Genomic DNA, 20,613 nt, shown 5'->3' on the forward strand with positions numbered 1-20,613 from the left:
CCATCAGACATACACTATACTAGGGCCGGTATTCATAGTCCGGTCTTATATTTAAGATCGTCTTTAGTTCATCTTCAGATAATCCATAGCCAATAAAATGATACATACAATACCTAAAGATGAACTTAAGACGATCTTAAATATAAGAACGGACTATGAATACCGGCCTAGGTGACTGATCTGAAATTGTTTATTTCAAATAAGTCACCCAGTATAGTGTATGTTTCGATGTCAGATGTCTCGCTCTGTATAGTGTGTGTATAATAGGTTAGAAAGAGAGACAAAGAGAGAGCAAGCGAGACAGAAGGTCACTGCCGTGATTGGTTACCTACCAAGTCCACGCATGTGCGATTCATTTTTACCCACGCTAAAATTGCCAAAGTTGCGCTACTGTATATACTGTGCTCTGATAATATAAATAAAATAAACAGAGAGGACTGAGAGATGTCATGGCCTGCTTTTAAGTGATCCCTGAAAGCGATACTCCTTCTATGGACATAATTATAATATATGCAACGTAAATTACAATTAATTTGCAATTACATAAAAAACACATTACGAAATAAATTACAAATTAAATTATTAACTAACATAAAAAATATTAACATAAACATATTAAATTATTAATTAACAGAAAAATAATTACATTACAAATATATATATATTACAAAATATATGACAAAATATAATACAAATTTAATATAAAATATAATTCGAAATTTAATACAAAATAATTTATTACATGGAATAATTTATTACACGAAAATGTCCAAAATATACGTATAATATAAAATTTACTAAAAATTTTTACATAGTCCAGACGAGACTGATCAGCGAAGATTAATTAACGCGATATTTATTATTAATAATAGATATGCAATAGAATTTAATAAGTTTTATATAACATAAATAATCGTGATCAAAAGAGTCATTAATAAAATTATCGTATTATTGATGATTTCTTCGATTGTAAAAGAAAGTATTTGCATTACTGGCGCATTATGTATAAATTATCAAAGAAAATATTCAAAATAAAAAGATAGAATAAACTTCGAAATCAACAATTAAATTACTAAATAAATCGCGATTTAAAATACGCGAGAAAACGCGACGAATAAATAAATCGACAATAATCGGAATATTCGATTGCGAAATACGCATAATTTTTATATGATAATCGAAACAATCAATAGACACGCGTGCGATATAATTATTATCACACAAATGATGACAGACGAAGATATTTTGGCAAACATTTGTGATCCGTATTGTTTATGAACATAAAATTCACTGTCCGATTTATTTGCGATTAATACGCGACTTTATACGAATTTCACGATTGAGAATAAAATACATATCCTCCCTGGTGAAAATTAAACGCTTCTCGAAGTGTCAAAGAAGCGTAAACGAACAGAATAAACGCTTCTTAGAAGCTTCATTGACTTCCCATTAACTCTTCGCGATTTTAAATCTTCATGCATATTTCTCGAACGCTCCATAAAGTGTGTACGAAACATTCCGTTACGCTTCCCTTACACTTGAATATTTCATGTTTTCCTTTACGTTTCCCAAACGCTCCATAAAATGTGAACGAAACACTCCGATACGCTTCCCACACACTTCAATGATTGACATTTAGAAACTCTTCATTTACACTTCCTAAACGCTCCATAAAATGTGAACGACCGCTCGTTATTCTTTATGCTTCTTTGACGCTTCGAGAAGCGTTTAATTTTCACCAGGGAAATGTTTTAATAAAATTTATCTTTTCAGCAAATTATCAAGAAATGGAATAAACTTGACATATTTTACATTCAAACATTCCATATATATACATATATAGAATTATGAGACAAAATGTTGAAATTATTTTTTATTAACCGTAATTTGCTACAAAAGATATTTATATTATACAATTTTATTGGAAAATAATAATAGAATTATAATAGTTATATAATAAGATATAATAAGTTAATTACTTTGATTATAATAATTATAATTATTGGAAATTATAATTATTTTTATTGTTTCGAATATAAAATAATAAATTCAAAGCAATACAATATATGTATATAATAAGATATACTAATATACTTGTATATTATAAGATATATTTATATATAATGATGTATACAAACTCATATTTTTTAATCTTCTATATCAATACCGATATCCAAAAAATCTAAAATACAATGGAATGCCTTGGTGGGTAAAAGCCTGAAATTAAAATATTTTTTTTTAATAGAGAATGTACAAATAATATAAATAATATAAATATAATACAATAATAGGTGTTTGTATTTATTAGCTACGAATCGCTTTGCAGCTTATTAGCATATTTTGATTTATTTAAAAATATACGCATTTAATGATTGAATTTTTATTTACGCAATTTACCCTAATAAACGTAACAGTGGCAGACAATGTGAAGGTATACTTCTTTCTCGAAAATTCTGTCTTTGCGCATCAATTATTAATGAAGCTGCGTTCTGTGGCGTAAGTCCATTCATCATAAATGAAAATCTATTATTGATAAATAAAATAATGTTATGTATCAGCAATAACTATTATAAAAATATCTTATTATTTCAGTACATTTTAAATATATATAAAATGTAAGATTTAATGCTAATAAAATCTGTAATTTTTTTTATCGAATATGTTGATTATAAAACGTTTGCATAAAATTATAATTTATATATTTATATTATCGCTATTACGAAATATTATTTACAATTCATCAACTTTACATCATTACATAAACGTACCTTGATCTTGGCATTTTAACAAGTCCAGTAAGTACTAGGGCCGGATAAACGGTAGTGAATTTAATTAAGGATTTTCCTTTGCTATATTCACGCAATTCATAGCTGAGGGATTCCATAAGTGCTATAATATGTAAATGAAGAAAATATTAAAAAAAGATGCTCTGCAATTGTATTTATTATATTTTCACTTTGAATTTATGCGCATAATATTCGTTAATTTACAGTTAATATTAATAATCATACGCTATACACTTCAATAGAATTATAAGATTAAATTACCTTTGACCGCGAATTTTGTGGGACAATAAACCGTGCCATGTGTATTGCCAATAAGTGCTGCTATTGATGAAATCGCCACAATGTGACCGTGATTTTTTTCAAACATACTTGGTAGGAACGCTTGCAACGTCTAATAATGATTTCGTTAAAAACAATATACGTATACTTGCATGCGTGTGTACTTGTTTAGTCTCTTGAATTTATTTCAATTGTGAATATAGTAAATTGATTCTTAGCGCATATCCCTATTTTTTTAAGAATAATATTAAATTAAATTATTAAATAAATTAATTATTAAGTAAATTGTATTATTAATTATTACATATATAAGGCTGTAATGCTATATGGAATTATAGATTATAAGGCTATACATATGTATATATGAATATGTACTTTATAGTTGCTACGTATGTGTATCTCAAATATTATACTTGCCCAATAATGCGATTTCATATTGACGTCTATAACTCGTGTAACTTCATCGACGCTTTGATTTAGTAATGTTTTAACAAATGCTATTCCAGCATTGTTAACTAAAATAGTAACATCGCCGACTTCTTTTCTTACTTTTTCAGCCACTCTAAAGACTTCTTTTCTGTCTGCTACATTGCACCTATAAAAATCTCAAACTTCTTCAGCATTGATGATAATTAAATATTATTAAATAATTAAATATTATTAAATAATTAAATATGTGTTGTTAAATGTATGAGCATAAACTATTCGAATCGCTTTTTATTTTATAAAATTAAATAACGTTGATTTACTGATATGCGAATACAGCGTTTTTTCCCATCATTTTAATCTCGTTCATCGTTTGCTTATTAGTTTCTTCATTAATATCGCAACATATCACTGTTGCGCCTAACGATGCATAACCAATCGCTATTTCTTTTCCAATGCCATGACCTGCACCTGTTATCTATAAACATAATATTAATTATGAGGCTACATCTCATGTGAATTATACATTATATCATACAGAGTATGCCATTTTAATTGCCCTCGAATACCTCTTAAATGACGCATGTGATGCGTAAAAAATGTAAGACAAAAATTGTAAGATTTTGAGGGAGGAAAAAGATATTAGTTTGAGGGTAAATATTAAAACCATGTGAAGGTAAATATATTTTATACTTTAAGTTGACATAATTTTACATTAACTATAAAATGCTTATATAACTATAAAATATCTCATAAAATATTCAGAGGAATTAATAGTGTAAAGAAAACACATAATTATTCTTAAAAAAAAAATATGTAGCTGTTTGTTGCAAATTCATATGTTTTCTTAAAAACAATTACGTGTTTTCTTTACACCATTAATTCATTCCTTTCATTTTTTTGTGCATAAAAGTATTGAGGTAAAATAATCGAAAGGTATTGAGATAAGATAATCGAAAAGTAAATATAATATATCGAGATATTTTATAGTTTATGTAAAATTATGCCAACCTAAAGTATAAAATATCTCGTAAACTATTCAATTTTTAGCTATCCTATCCTTGTAACTTTTTACATAGAATATTGTGAGGAATTGATTTATATGGACAAATTAGAGGTTACTCCCGTTTAAAAAACTAGATTGAGCTTTATATGGTCTTAACACCTACACCCGAAGTCAAACTAATATCTCTTTTTTCCCCTTCAAAAGCCTACAACTATTATTTGAAACATTTTGCATGAAAATGCGTCATTTAAGAGATATTCGAGGTGGACAATTAAAATAGGACACCTTGTTTAGTATAGTTACTATTATCATAAATTTTATAGTTTATAAATTTTTATCCTTTTCAAGTGGACTTGCTATTTGATAAAATAATCTATAAGGCGAAAGAATCTTTTGATAATATAAATTTAACATGTTTAATATTTACATGTACTAATTTTAATTTGATGAACTGAATATTACATTAGTATATTAGAAAAAATACGTTTTCTATATCTATATTCTATGAATTCCACACGCACCAAAACAATTTCATTAGTTACGCTCTTTTTTGTTATTGGAATAAACATTGTGAATATGTTCTTGCAGATGAAATAAAAGACTTTCAAAATAAGAAATAGTATTTCTGCCAGAAGAAGCAGGGTGTCGTTGCATATCGTTGTTTTCATCCTAATTATCTGGAAAGTTAATAATTATATATATATATATATATATATATAAATATTAATAATATATTAATATTAATATATATTATATATTATAAATAAAAATAAAATGAAAATTAATTCGTTTCTCCTTTTTCTCTCTCTTAGAAGAATCTAAGTAATTTATTTATAGGCAATATGAATTTTTAAGGTTTACAGGTTTATTGAATGATTCGATATTTAAAGACTTAAAATATATCACGTGAAGGTTGTCAGGTTTTCACCTCTTTTGTATATGTACGCGCGCGCGCGCGCGCGCGCGCACACACACACACACACACACACACACACACACACACACACACACAAGAAATGTAAATTCTACAACTTTCACACCTTGGACTGCTATGCATCTTGGAGTGTCGACAATGTTGTAATTTTCAAGTCTTATAACTCGCAAACATTTTTAATGAAAAATAACTTATAGTGTTTTGAAAAGCTCTCGAAATAAGCTACAAGAATGTGTTATAAAAAATAGGGGGTTCCATTTAAAAAATTGAAGGTGATCTTCATGCGACTATCAAATGATTATTCGAGATCAAACCAATGATACCATCTTGTACTTTTCGAAGTCAAAGAAACTTTTGACGAAACATTTTTTCGTATCTTTCATATTTTTCGAAATATTTGCCTGGGACGATTAAAATGAATCACTCTGTATATTTATCCATATCATATAAAAATATTTTTAATTTTTCAAATTTTTACTTATTTATTACCTGAAACCGAAGTAGTTAGATTACCAATATGGTAAGATTTATTTTATGTACCTGATTATAATTATCGTCCAAAACTCTTCTATGGTGATATTATTTTCCTTCCAGTCTGATAAATCTCACAACCAGTTGAATCTTTCTGAGTCTGCCGATTATATGTATGTAAGTTGCTGGGCTTCACTTTTTATATTTAACTTTGCATTTGCATTAAGCATATGGGCAGGTGTAAATTTCTCTGTCTTTTATAATCTCTGTCAGATTATAATCTGTCTTCAAATTCTCGCATTTAAGTCACAAATAATATAATTTTAAAGCAATACAAGCTCGCATATTATAGTATAAAGTCATAAAATTAAAATGCGATTATACTGAAAAATAAATTTAAAAGATAATATCAAAGATAAAGGATAATATTAATAAGGATTTAATGATTTATCGAACAAATATGAGTGTAATTTATTTTATAGTTTATATAAGAATTTATGTTATAGTTTATGTGAAAAAGAAGAAAGAAATGTTTGCATCGATCATTAATTTGAATGCGAATTAATCACTTTTATTTCACAGGAGAACATAATTAACGAGATTTTATACAAATTTCTGCAACATGTTATCTTTCCTTGTATCTATGTAAAAATATAAGATAAAACATTATAAACAAGTACAAGAGTAATATGCTACTTATGCTTAAAATTTTTAATCATGATTTGGAAAAATATAATTCATTAAAAATATAATTTCTTTCTATAATTGATTCGAGATGTTATACAATCATCTCTCGTTTGCATCTGTCATTTATTTATAAATAATTTAGTCTTACGTATAATGAAATTGAACTCATTGTTTTTTAATGTTACGCAAAAGTGAAAGGATATCATGTTTTCGGTGGCATACGATTCAAAAGTTCATTACATATACAACAGTGCGCGTATGATGTTCGTGATTAATAAGTAAAGGTTTGCTCGAATCTATTTTACTTGTATCAGTTAATTATCGTAGTCCAACAATTAAAAATAAAGGTGGAAAACAAAAGACAGAGAAATTTACGCATGCGCATATGCTTAATGCAAATGCAAAGTTAGATATAAAAAGTGAAGCTCAGCAACTTACATACATATAATCGGCAGACTCAGAAAGATTCAACTGGATGTGAGATTTATCAGACTGGAAGGAAAATAATATCACCATAGAAGAGTTTTGGACGATAAATATAATCAGGTACATAAAATAAGTCTTACCATATTGGTAATCTTACTACTTCGGTTTCAGGTAATAAATAAGTAAAAATTTGCAAAATTAAAAATATTTTTATATGATATGGATAAATATACAGAGTGATTCATTTTATTCGTCGCAGGCAAATATTTCAAAAAATATGAAAGATACGAAAAAATGTTTCGTACAAAAGGTTTTTTGACTTCGAAAAGAACAAGATGGTATCATTGGTTTGATCTTGAATAATCATTTGATAGTCGCATGAAGATCACCTTCAATTTTTTAAATGGAACCCCCTATTTTTTATAACACATTCTAGCATAGTAGCTTATTTCGATTGCTTTTCAAAACACTATAAGTTATTTTTCATTAAAAATGTTTGCGAGTTATAAGACTTGAAAATTACAACATTGTCGACACTCCAAGGTGCATAGCAGTCCAAGGTGTGAAAGTTGTAGAATTTACATTTCTTGTGTGTGTGTGTGTGTGTGTGTGTGTGCGCGCGCGCGTACATATACAAAAGAGGTGAAAACCTGACAATCTACACGTGATATATTTTAGGTTCTTAAATATCGAATCATTCAATTAACCTGTAAACATTAAAAATTCGTATTGGCTATAAATAGATTACTTAGATTCTTCTAATAGAGAGAAAAAGAAGAAACGAATTAATTTTCATTTTATTTTTATTTATAATATATAATGTATATTAATATTAATATATTATTAATATATATATATATATATATATATATATATATATATATATACTTATTATAACTTATTATATAACTATTATAATTCTATTATTATTTTCCAATAAAGTTGTATAATATAAATATCTTTTGAAGCAATTACGGTTAATAAAAAATAAATTCAACATTTTGTCTCATAATTCTATATATGTTATGTGTTAAAGGAATTACACACCTTCCTCTTGAATCATAACTTAGTTTATTTTGATTTTGTTAACACTACAAAATGTTGATTATCTATCTATCAGTCGACAATGAATCTCCTAATCTCTCTAAGTCGTAATCGATCTCTCGATCTTGGCCTAAAGCCTGACCCAGAACAAATATTAAATTAAATTATTAAATAAATTAATTATTAAGTAAATTGTATTATTAATTATTACATATATAAGGCTGTAATGCTATATGGAATTATAGATTATAAGGCTATACATATGTATATATGTATATGTACTTTATAGTTGCTACGTATGTGTATCTCAAATATTATACTTGCCCAATAATGCGATTTCATATTGACGTCTATAACTCGTGTAACTTCATCGACGCTTTGATTTAGTAATGTTTTAACAAATGCTATTCCAGCATTGTTGACTAAAATAATAACATCGCCGACTTCTTTTCTTACTTTTTCAGCCACTCTAAAGACTTCTTTTCTGTCTGCTACATTGCACCTATAAAAATCTCAAACCTTTTCAGCATTGATGATAATTAAATATTATTAAATAATTAAATATTATTAAATAATTAAATATGTGTTGTTAATTGTATGAGCATAAACCATTCAAATCGCTTTTTATTTTATAAAATTAAATAACGTTGATTTACTGATATGCGAATACAGCGTTTTTTCCCATCATTTTAATCTCGTTCATCGTTTGCTTATTAGTTTCTTCATTAATATCGCCACATATCACTGTTGCGCCTAACGATGCATAACCAATCGCTATTTCTTTTCCAATGCCATGACCTGCACCTGTTATCTATAAACATAAGATTAATTATGAGGCTACATCTCATGTGAATTATACATTATATCATACAGAGTATGCCATTTTAATTGCCCTCGAATACCTCTTAAATGACGCATGTGATGCGTAAAAAATGTAAGACAAAGATTGTAAGATTTTGAGAGAGGAAAAAGATATTAATTTGAGTGTAAATATTAAAACCATGTGAAGGTCAATATATTTTATACTTTAAGTTGACATAATTTTACATTAACTATAAAATGCTTATATAACTATAAAATATCTCATAAAATATTCAGAGGAATTAATAGTGTAAAGAAAACACATAATTATACTTAAAAAAAAAATATGTAGCTGTTTGTTGCAAATTCATATGATTTCTTTACACCATTAATTCATTCCTTTCATTTTTTTGTGCATAAGAGTATTGAGGTAAAATAATCGAAAGGTATTGAGATAAGATAATCGAAAAGAAAATATAATATATCGAGATATTTTATAGTTTATGTAAAATTATGTCAACCTAAAGTATAAAATATCTCGTAAACTATTCAATTTTTAGCTATCCTATCCTGGTAACTTTTTACATTGAATATTGTGAGGAATTGATTTATATGGACAAATTAGAGGGTACTCCCGTTTAAAAAACTAGATTGAGCTTTATATGGTCTTAACACCTACACCCGAAGTCAAACTAATATCTCTTTTTTCCCCTTCAAAAGCCTACAACTTTTATTTGAAACATTTTGCATGAAAATGCGTCATTTAAGAGATATTCGAGGTGGACAATTAAAATAGGACACCTTGTTTAGTATAGTTACTATTGTCATAAATTTTATAGTTTATAAATTTTTATCCTTTTCAAGTGGACTTGCTATTTGATAAAATAATCTATAAGGCGAAAGAATCTTTTGATAAAATAAATTTAACATGTTTAATATTTACATGTATTAATTTTAATTTGATGAACTGAATATTACATTAGTATATTAGAAAAAATACGTTTTCTATATCTATATTCTATGAATTCCACACGCACCAAAACAATTTCATTAGTTATCCTCTTTTTTGTTATTGGAATAAACATTGTGAATATGTTCTTGTAGATGAAATAAAAAACTTTCAAAATAAGAAATAGTATTTCTTCCAGAAGAAGCAGGGTGTCGTTGCATATCGTTGTTTTCATCCTAATTATCTGGAAAGTTAATAATTATATATATATATATATATATATATATATATATATTAGTAATATATTAATATTAATATACATTATATATTATAAATAAAAATAAAATGAAAATTAATTCGTTTCTTCTTTTTCTCTCTCTTAGAAGAATCAAAATAATCTATTTATAGGTAATATGAATTTTTAAGGTTTACAGTTTTATTGAATGATTCGATATTTAAAGACCCAAAATATATCACGTGAAGGTTGTCAGGTTTTCACCCCTTTTGTGTATGTACGCACGCGCGCGCGCGCCCACATGACCACACACACACACACACACACACACACACACACACACACACACAAACAAACAAACACACACACACACACAAGAAATGTAAATTCGACAACTTTCACAATACACCTTGGACTGCTATGCACCTTGGAGTGTTGACAATGTTGTAATTTTCAAGTCTTATAACTCGTAAACATTTTTAATGAAAAATAACTTATCGTGTTTTGAAAAGCTCTCGAAATAAGCTACAAGAATGTGTTATAAAAAATAGGGGGTTCCATTTAAAAAATTGAAGATGATCTTCATGCGACTATCAAATGATTATTCAAGATCAAACCAATGATACCATCTTGTTCTTTTCGAAGTCAAAAAAACTTTTGTACGAAACATTTTTTCGTATCTTTCATATTTTTCGAAATATTTGCCTGGGACGATTAAAATGAATCACTCTGTATATTTATCCATATCATATAAAAATATTTTTAATTTTTCAAATTTTTACTTATTTATTACCTGAAACCGAAGTAGTTAGATTACCAATATGGTAAGATTTATTTTATGTACCTGATTATAATTATCCAAAACTCTTCTATGGTTATATTATTTTCCTTCCAGTCTGATAAATCTCACAACCAGTGAATCTTTCTGAGTCTGCCGATTATATGTATGTAAGTTGCTGGGCTTCACTTTTTATATTTAACTTTGCTTTTGCATTAAGCATATGCGCACGTGTAAATTTCTCTGTCTTTTACAATCTCTGTCAGATTATAATCTGTCTTCAAATTCTCGCATTCAAGTCACAAATAATATAATTTTAAAGCAATACAAGCTCGCATATTATAGTATAAAGTCATAAAATTAAAATGCGATTATACTGAAAAATAAATTTAAAAGATAATATCAAAGATAAAGGATAATATTAATAAGGATTTAATGATTTATCGAACAAATATGAGTGTAATTTATTTTATAGTTTATATAAGAATTTATGTTATAGTTTATGTGAAAAAGAAGAAAGAAATGGATAATATGCTACTAATGCTTAAAATTTTCAATCATGATTTGGAAAAATATAATTCATTAAAAATATAATTTCTTTCTATAATTGATTCGAGATGTTATACAATCTTCTCTCGTTTGCATCTGTCACAGCATTTATTTATAAATAATTTAGTCTTACGTGTAATGAAATTGAACTCATTGTTTTTTAATGTTACGCAAAAGTGAAAGGATATCATGTTTTCGGTGACATACGATTTTAAAGTTCATTACATGTACAACAGTGCGCGTATGATGTTCGTGATTAATAAGTAAAGGTTTGCTCGAATCTATTTTACTTGCATCAGTTAATTATCGTAGTCCAACAATTAAAGATAAAGGTGGAAAACAAAAGACAGAGAAATTTACGCATGCGCATATGCTTAATGCAAATGCAAAGTTAGATATAAAAAGTGAAGCCCAGCAACTTACATACATATAATCGGCAGACTCAGAAAGATTCAACTGGATATGAGATTTATCAGACTGGAAGGAAAATAATATCACCATAGAAGAGTTTTGGACGATAAATGTAATCAGGTTCCTTAAATATATCTTACCATATTGGTAATCTAACTACTTCGGTTTCAGGTAATAAATAAGTAAAAATTTGAAAAATTAAAAATATTTTTATATGATATGGATAAATATACAGAGTGAATCATTTTATTCGTCCCAGGCAAATATTTCGAAAAATATGGAAGATACGAAAAAATGTTTCGTACAAAAGTTTCTTTGACTTCGAAAAGTACAAGATGGTATCATTGGTTTGATCTTGAATAATCATTTGATAGTCGCATGAAGATCACCTTCAATTTTTTAAATGGAACCCCCTATTTTTTATAACACATTCTTGTAGCTTATTTCGAGAGCTTTTCAAAACACTATAAGTTATTTTTCATTAAAAATGTTTGCGAGTTATAAGACTTGAAAATTACAACATTGTCGACACTCCAAGGTGCATTGCAGTCCAAGGTGTACTGTGAAAGATGTCGAATTTACATTTCTTGTGTGTGTGTGTGTGCGTGCGTGTGTGTGTGTGCGCGCGCGCGCGCCCATACATACACAAATGGGGTGAAAACCTGACAACCTTCACGTAATATATTTTAGGTCTTTAAATATCGAATCATTCAATAAACCTGTAAACCTTAAAATTTCATATTGCCTATAAATAGATTACTTAGATCTTCTAAGAGAGAGAAAGAGAAGAAACGAATTAATTTTCATTTCATTTTTATTTATAATATATAATGTATATTAATATTAATATATTATTAATATATATATATATATATATATATATATATATATATATATAATTATTAACTTTCCAGATAATTAGGATGAAAACAACGATATGCAACGACACCCTGCTTCTTTTGGCAGAAATACTATTTCTTATTTTGAAAGTCTTTTATTTCATCTGCAAGAACATATTCACAATGTTTATTCCAATAACAAAAAAGAGCGTAACTAATGAAATTGTTTTGGTGCGTGTGGAATTAATAGAATATAGATATAGAAAACGTATTTTTTCTAATATACTAATGTAATATTCAGTTCATCAAATTAAAATTAATACATGTAAATATTAAACATGTTAAATTTATTTTATCAAAAGATTCTTTCGCCTTATAGATTATTTTATCAAATAGCAAGTCCACTTGAAAAGGATAAAAATTTATAAACTATAAAATTTATGACAATAGTAACTATACTAAACAAGGTGTCCTATTTTAATTGTCCACCTCGTATATCTCTTAAATGACGCATTTTCATGCAAAATGTTTCAAATAAAAGTTGTAGGCTTTTGAAGGGGAAAAAAGAGATATTAGTTTGACTTCGGGTGTAGGTGTTAAGACCATATAAAGCTCAATCTAGTTTTTTAAACGGGAGTACCCTCTAATTTGTCCATATAAATCAATTCCTCACAATATTCAATGTAAAAAGTTACCAGGATAGGATAGCTAAAAATTGAATAGTTTACGAGATATTTTATACTTTAGGTTGACATAATTTTACATAAACTATAAAATATCTCGATATATTATATTTACTTTTCGATTATCTTATCTCAATACCTTTCGATTATTTTACCTCAATACTTTTATGCACAAAAAAATGAAAGGAATGAATTAATGGTGTAAAGAAAACACGTAATTGTTTTTAAGAAAACATGAATTTGCAACAAACAGCTACATATTTTTTTTTTAAGTATAATTATGTGTTTTCTTTACACTATTAATTCCTCTGTATATTTTATGAGATATTTTATAGTTATATAAGCATTTTATAGTTAATGTAAAATTATGTCAACTTAAAGTATAAAATATATTGACCTTCACATGGTTTTAATATTTACACTCAAACTAATATCTTTTTCCTCCCTCAAAATCTTACAATTTTTGTCTTACATTTTTTACGCATCACATGCGTCATTTAAGAGATATTCGAGGGCAATTAAAATGGCATACTCTGTATGATATAATGTATAATTCACATGAGATGTAGCCTCATAATTAATATTGTGTTTATAGTTAACAAGTGCAAGTCATGGCATTGGAAAAGAAATAGCGATTGGTTATGCATCGTTAGGCGCAACAGTGATATGTTGCGATATTAATGAAGAAACTAATAAGCAAACGATGAACGAGATTAAAATGATGGGAAAAAACGCTGTATTCGCATATCAGTAAATCAACGTTATTTAATTTTATAAAATAAAAAGCGATTTGAATGGTTTATGCTCATACAATTAACAACACATATTTAATTATTTAATAATATTTAATTATTTAATAATATTTAATTATCATCAATGCTGAAAAGGTTTGAGATTTTTATAGGTGCAATGTAGCAGACAGAAAAGAAGTCTTTAGAGTGGCTGAAAAAGTAAGAAAAGAAGTCGGCGATGTTATTATTTTAGTCAACAATGCTGGAATAGCCTTTGTTAAAACATTACTAAATCAAAGCGTAGATGAAGTTACACGAGTTATAGACGTCAATATGAAATCGCATTATTGGGCAAGTATAATATTTGAGATACACATACGTAGCAACTATAAAGTACATATACATATATACATATGTATAGCCTTATAATCTATAATTCCATATAGCATTACAGCCTTATATATGTAATAATTAATAATACAATTTACTTAATAATTAATTTATTTAATAATTTAATTTAATATTATTCTTAATAAAATAGAGATATGCGGTAAGAATCAATTTACTGAGAAGGGGAAGTGGCGCATCGGGTTGGCCACGGTTGCGGCCAAGCCGTTGCCGGCCCGCCGGATGCGCTGCTTCCAATGCTTGGAGGTTGGCCACGGTGCGGCTGACTGCAAAGGAGTGGACAGGTGTGGTCGCTGCCATAGGTGCAGCGACCGCTCCCATCAGTCGAGGAACTGCGAGGCGGAGAGGCCGAAATGCCCGCTGTGTGCGGAATTCAGCCTCTCTGCTTCGCATTCGCTAGGGGCGACCGTATGCTTTTCGAGCAAACGGGTCGCCCAGCGAAAACTGGCGGCTATGGCCAGGGAGAAGAAGAAGGCGCGAGAGGGAGAGTCCCTTAAGGACAAACCCTCCACTGATTCTGGCGGGAGGAGTAGGGGGGCCCGCGTAGGGAAAAACCCCCCTCCGAAACTTCCGCCCCAGCAGGGCCCGCGGGGGAGGAGAGAGGGACCCGCCCGACAGCGGGCGAAGGACCTTCCTCCTCAACTCCGGAAAAGGGCTCCACCGTTAGCGGGGGGGGGCTGCTCGGGCAGGCTCTCTTTAAAGAGGACCGCCTCGGAGCGGTTTCCCTTCGCCCAGCGTGGAAAGGAGATTGGAGAGGAACCGACGGGGCTTATGCCTCCGCCCCTCTCTACGGTGAAGAAGAAAAGGGACCAGAGGGGGCGATTCAGTACTCGATAGTCTGAGTCGGCCCTTCCGCTCCCCTAGGAGCGAAGATCGGGACCCAGTTCCCCCGATGTGACGGGGGACTTAAATGGCCCGGGCCAGGCTCCCCCCGGGGTAATGCGCAAGCGGGTACCCGGGGACTTGGAGCAGCGTTGGCAGCAAGGGAGGCTGCGGGACAGGGGTTTTTAGTTGGTACACCGGCATTGAACTCCTTGGGAGAGGGACTAGCCCTCTTCCAAGGGCCGTGGAGTCCAACACTACCCCCCGATGCGCTGGAGCATCGGGGGGTGTGCGTAATGCATTTTCCCCTGTCTTTAAAAAAAAAAAAAAAAAAAAGAATCAATTTACTATATTCACAATTGAAATAAATTCAAGGGACTAAACAAGTACACACGCATGCAAGTATACGTATATTGTTTTTAACGAAATCATATTTAGACGTTGCAAGCGTTCCTACCAAGTATGATTGAAAAAAATCACGGTCACATTGTGGCGATTTCATCAATAGCAGCACTTATTGGCAATACACATGGCACGGTTTATTGTCCCACAAAATCCGCGGTCAAAGGTAATTTAATCTTATAATTGATGTGTATAGCGTATGATTATTAATATTAACTGTAAATTAACGAATATTATGCGCATAAATTCAAAGTGAAAATATAATAAATACAACACGACTGTTATTCGTTCGGAGGGTCGGCTTTTGACGGATTGGTACAGAAAACCTACTTGTTCTAATAGATACATTAATTTTTATTCCAAACATCCGTTTAAATATAAAATGAACACCATTTATAATCTTGTTGACCGCGCTATTTTATTATCCGACGTTCGATTTCATTCTAAGAACATTGATATTATTAAACGGATTCTTTCCAACAACTGTTTTCCAACTCAAATTATTAATCGTTACGTTAAAAAAAGACTAGAATTTTTAAAACATCGCGACAATGTAAATATGAATATGAAATGTGATAATGCGACTACATCTTTTTACATTTCTTTACCGTTTGTAGAGGGCTTGAGTGATGAGATCAGTCGCCTTTTCAAAAATGTAGGTCTTAATGTTGTCTATAATATACCTAATAAACTGAATGCATTAATTAAACGTGGAAAAGATAGATTGCCTATTAATAGCAGGACTGAAGTTGTTTACAAGTTAGACTGTAAAAATTGTAATATGTCATACATTGGCCAAACAAAAAGACATTTAGGCACTCGTGTCAAAGAACATTGCAACAACATTAAATTGTACGAAAGCAATCTTTCTGTGGTTAGCAAACATAAATTGGAACTTAATCATGACTTCGATTGGTCAACACCGGTTATTCTGCACAATGAGAGACATGTGAGAAAGAGAGAAATTGTTGAAATGTTTTTCATCAAAAAGTTTGACAACACTGTTAACTTACAAAAGGACACTGAAAGTTTAAACAATATTTATGATAGACTAATAAAGGTGGTTTAGTCTTTCTCTTTGTGTTGGATCGAGAGGTTGACATGACTGAATTTTGACACAGTGATTTCTTTATTTCTCACCATGTATTAGTTACCTAAGATACTGTATGTATACATATATATATTTTTAATATAAACGATTGAATTAAATTTTATGTCAATAAAATTGTCATAATACAATTCCTGAGTTCTATAATTATATTTATATTATATCAGGAAACATGAAGTGAAGATAATGTTCTTTTGAAAACAAAAAACTAATTAATATTCACGATTTATAATTTTAATTCTTACCCAAATATGTGCTAGTATATTAATATCAAAAAGTCGCTTGATTTGGTCGCTTGTGTAACTCAGGAATGTGTGGCAAGGCATTATACCGGCATTATTAATTAAAACAGTGACATCACCAATTTCTTCCTTCACTTTTTTAGCTACTTCAAGAACTTGTTCTCTATTGGATACGTCACATCTGTAGAGAGACTTAAGCTTAATTATATTGAAATATATTGATCATACGATTACTATATATATTATATTTTGCATCATCTAATGACATGTTAATAATTAGAATATTTGTTATATAACAAAGCTATTGTTTCTATATTTTGCCAAATTAAAGCAATTTTGAGCATTATATGTGTGTAAAAATAACAACTATAATACTATATATTGTAATTATTGTCTAATCAGGAAACAATATAAAAACAATATAGAAACAAATAATGCTATTATATAAGAAACGTACTGATATGTATATATTGGACTTTTCTCGATTTTCTTGATCTCATTTGCCGTCTTCTCATTTAATTGCTGATTTATATCTAAACACACAACTGTTGCACCTAAACTCGCATATTGAGCCGCCAATTCTTTTCCTATACCATGACCTGCACCTGTTATCTGTTGCAATATAATATATAATAAAGAAACGATATTAATTATACACAATAAAATTCTCTTTTTTCAATTTATATCGTATAATGTAATATCAAAAACTTTTAAGAATATTTATTTATTATTAATGCATAGAATTCGATTAGAAGTGCAAAATCATATGAGAAAATTTCTTTTTAAATAGCTTGACAACTATTTATTATTTTCATTTTTTTAGCATGACACTTTTGACTTTTTTATTTTTAGCGAAATATAATGAAAATGGTTGAAAATTAATTTTTTTTTTCATTTCTTATAGTTGCATATACACACATACACATATATATAACAAAAATAACATATGAAATTTTCTTAGTAATTAACATTAATTATATGTTTGTTAAAATAGAGAAATAGATAAATCAATATGTTGATACTATAATATTTTTGCACTGTCTTTGTCAATTTCAAGTTTTTTAAAATTATTATTTATCTTTGATTATGCAAATTTTTAATACATCTGCATTACACATTTCGTACATACCAAAACAATTTCGCTAGCCACGCTCTTTTCTTGTAATTTAAATAAGCTGTAATACGTGCTTTCACAGATATAGTAAAGAATTTGTAGAAGTAGCCGAATATATAATATATTTGCCAGAATACGTATGTATGTTGTAATTATGGTACACTGAAAAATTAATAAATTTCTTATACAGATATATCTCTCGGATATATGATTAATTGAAGATATACAAACTTCTTTTTTAGGAACTGTGATAAAGAAATCATTAAACGATATATTGAAATGTATAAAAAGTATACATACATCTCGAAACTTTTAATGTTTTTTTGACATTTAGTTAGTAATTTATAAATCTCTCTTAATATATATATGTTATTAAAAGTTCTCTAAAATAACTTTGAATTTCTATAATTATTATCTTTCAGACATATATTTGTCAAATTTTTTATTTGTCGATGAAATTTACCTTTTTTCTGAAATTTCTATTTATAGTTTGATTACATATCCGATATAAAAGATTTCTCGACATTTTAAGATCTATAAATCACGCAAAATTGAATTGATGATCAGAAAAAAAGAATATCGTAAATATGTGCGTATATATTGGTCAGAAAAAAAGAACATTATTGTGTAAATATGTGCACTATATTAATGAGATACTATATTAGTGTGCACTATATTAATGAGTTACTTTATTGATTATAAATATCTTTCAAAGTATTGATTGATGTAATAAAACATTTTAGATTAAACTTATTTTATATCTTCGTGTTTCGAAAATATTTTGTAGTCTATAAACATAATTTTGTTCAAGTAAAAACACTTTCAAAGTTTCAAAATTATTGTTGTCTCTCTTTCTCTCTTTAGAATAAAATCATATATTTTTTATAATAAATCTTCTCATCATTTTGGACATAATAGAACATTAAAGTATAAAATTGATAAATAATATATAATATGTAATAAATAGGGATTCATATATAAAAATTCATCAATCATTTATAAAACTCAATATAATTTACAAGATATTTTATTTCAACATATTGAAACATAAAACATGAAATATGTTCTATTCACTCTTTCATTAAAATATTCACTAAATTATTTACAGAATAATAAGTAGAATTATGTCTAACAATCATCTTTATATAAATCCTTATGTATCTAAATGTAGCATTACAATGTGTAGTTACATATTTTGTTAAATACAATTATGTATATTAATCAATTGATCTCATTATTCTGTATATATGAAAGTATTGAGACAAAATTATTTCACAATTAATACAGAGAGTTTACAAGATATATATATATATATATATATATATATATATATATATATATATATATATAGAGTATATATAAATATATATTTTAAGTCACATAATATTTCAAAGTAAATTATGAAATATCTTGCAAATAGTTTAATATTCTTTTATAATTCTATTTTAAATTTTATGATTCTATTAAGAAAATCTACACACACGTACGCATAATTATGTGGCCTTAAAAAATAGATTTTTTTCGAATATCAGAAACGTCTTTATATATATCTCAAATAAAATTGTTGATTATAAGATAAAAATATTGATTATAATATTGATTAAAATATTGATTATAATAACTACCGTCTTCTTTAGCACAAAACGAATTTAATTTGAATTGAGTAAAAACGCGATCAATAATTTTTTTGTGCTAAATATACATATTTGATAACTATTTAAAATAAAATATTTGATAACTATTTATAATAAAATTTATTATAAAGTTATTATAAATTTATTATAAAACTCATATACACACGAGAAATATATATAAAATGTATCTCTTATTTTTTAGAATATTTTATGTTTGAAATAAATTTACACAGAAAGAGAAATTTGGTTTTCCTTCTTAGGATAGAATATAATAATAATTATTTTGTTATAATATTGATTATATTTTGTAAAGAGAAATCGTGAAAATTGAACGGATATCAATATTTAAACTTTCGACGAGTTACGAGACATTTTAATTATATTTTACTAGAATAATACTTACGAAATTTGTGTGAACGGAATATTTAGAACGTAAACTGTTTCTTTGCACGAACAGAAGCAAGAACTGACGAATACAATTGTGATAAACTCATGTATATTTGCCTGATTACGGGCTTTGTGACAATTGACTAGTTGAAGGTTACTCTTTATTATACTTGTCGTTTAAACAACCATTATATATGTATACTTTAAATAACTACTTTTTCGGTCCTATTCAGGCGAAGTTAGGTGTTCACAAGTAAAAGCGAAGGTGAGTTTTCTACGCCGATACTCTCTGGCGAGTGTCCAGAAATAAACTATCGCTCTCGTGAAATTAGCTCCTAATCTTAAGGTAGTCATCACATATACATTTCCGCACTTTCGTAATGATGGGAGCGCTCAAGTCTCTTGATTCGTCATATTTGGATTTCTGCTGAGATAAAATGCTTAGTAAATAGGCTAGAAAT

At 28.3% G+C, this 20,613-nt stretch overlaps 1 protein-coding gene across 2 annotated transcripts; it reads right to left on the bottom strand.

The window, feature by feature from the left end:
- Positions 1-2,072: 2,072 nt before the first annotated feature.
- On the bottom strand, positions 2,073-20,469 carry LOC145961310 (short-chain dehydrogenase/reductase family 16C member 6-like). Of its 2 annotated transcripts, XM_083081361.1 has the most exons (11): positions 20,169-20,469; positions 18,147-18,293; positions 17,475-17,629; positions 17,021-17,198; positions 5,019-5,174; positions 3,815-3,969; positions 3,483-3,660; positions 3,048-3,177; positions 2,769-2,889; positions 2,398-2,523; positions 2,073-2,217 (listed from the first exon to the last, which is right to left on the bottom strand). In XM_083081361.1, exons 4-11 carry the CDS (start codon positions 17,099-17,101, stop codon positions 2,148-2,150), a joined length of 1,017 nt encoding a protein of 338 aa, XP_082937487.1. In that variant the 5' UTR covers positions 17,102-17,198; positions 17,475-17,629; positions 18,147-18,293; positions 20,169-20,469; the 3' UTR covers positions 2,073-2,147. The 2 variants fall into 2 exon arrangements, with proteins under 2 accessions (XP_082937487.1, XP_082937488.1); XM_083081362.1 differs by lacking the exons at positions 17,021-17,198; positions 17,475-17,629; positions 18,147-18,293; positions 20,169-20,469 and adding an exon at positions 8,063-8,251.
- Between the last annotated feature and the right edge of the window lie 144 nt (positions 20,470-20,613).

Source organism: Camponotus vicinus, unplaced genomic scaffold (genome assembly GCF_025532165.1).
Source record: "Camponotus vicinus isolate PSW18456_S1 unplaced genomic scaffold, iyCamVici1.0 SCAF_11, whole genome shotgun sequence".
In the NCBI taxonomy this organism is placed as follows: domain Eukaryota; kingdom Metazoa; phylum Arthropoda; class Insecta; order Hymenoptera; family Formicidae; genus Camponotus; species Camponotus vicinus.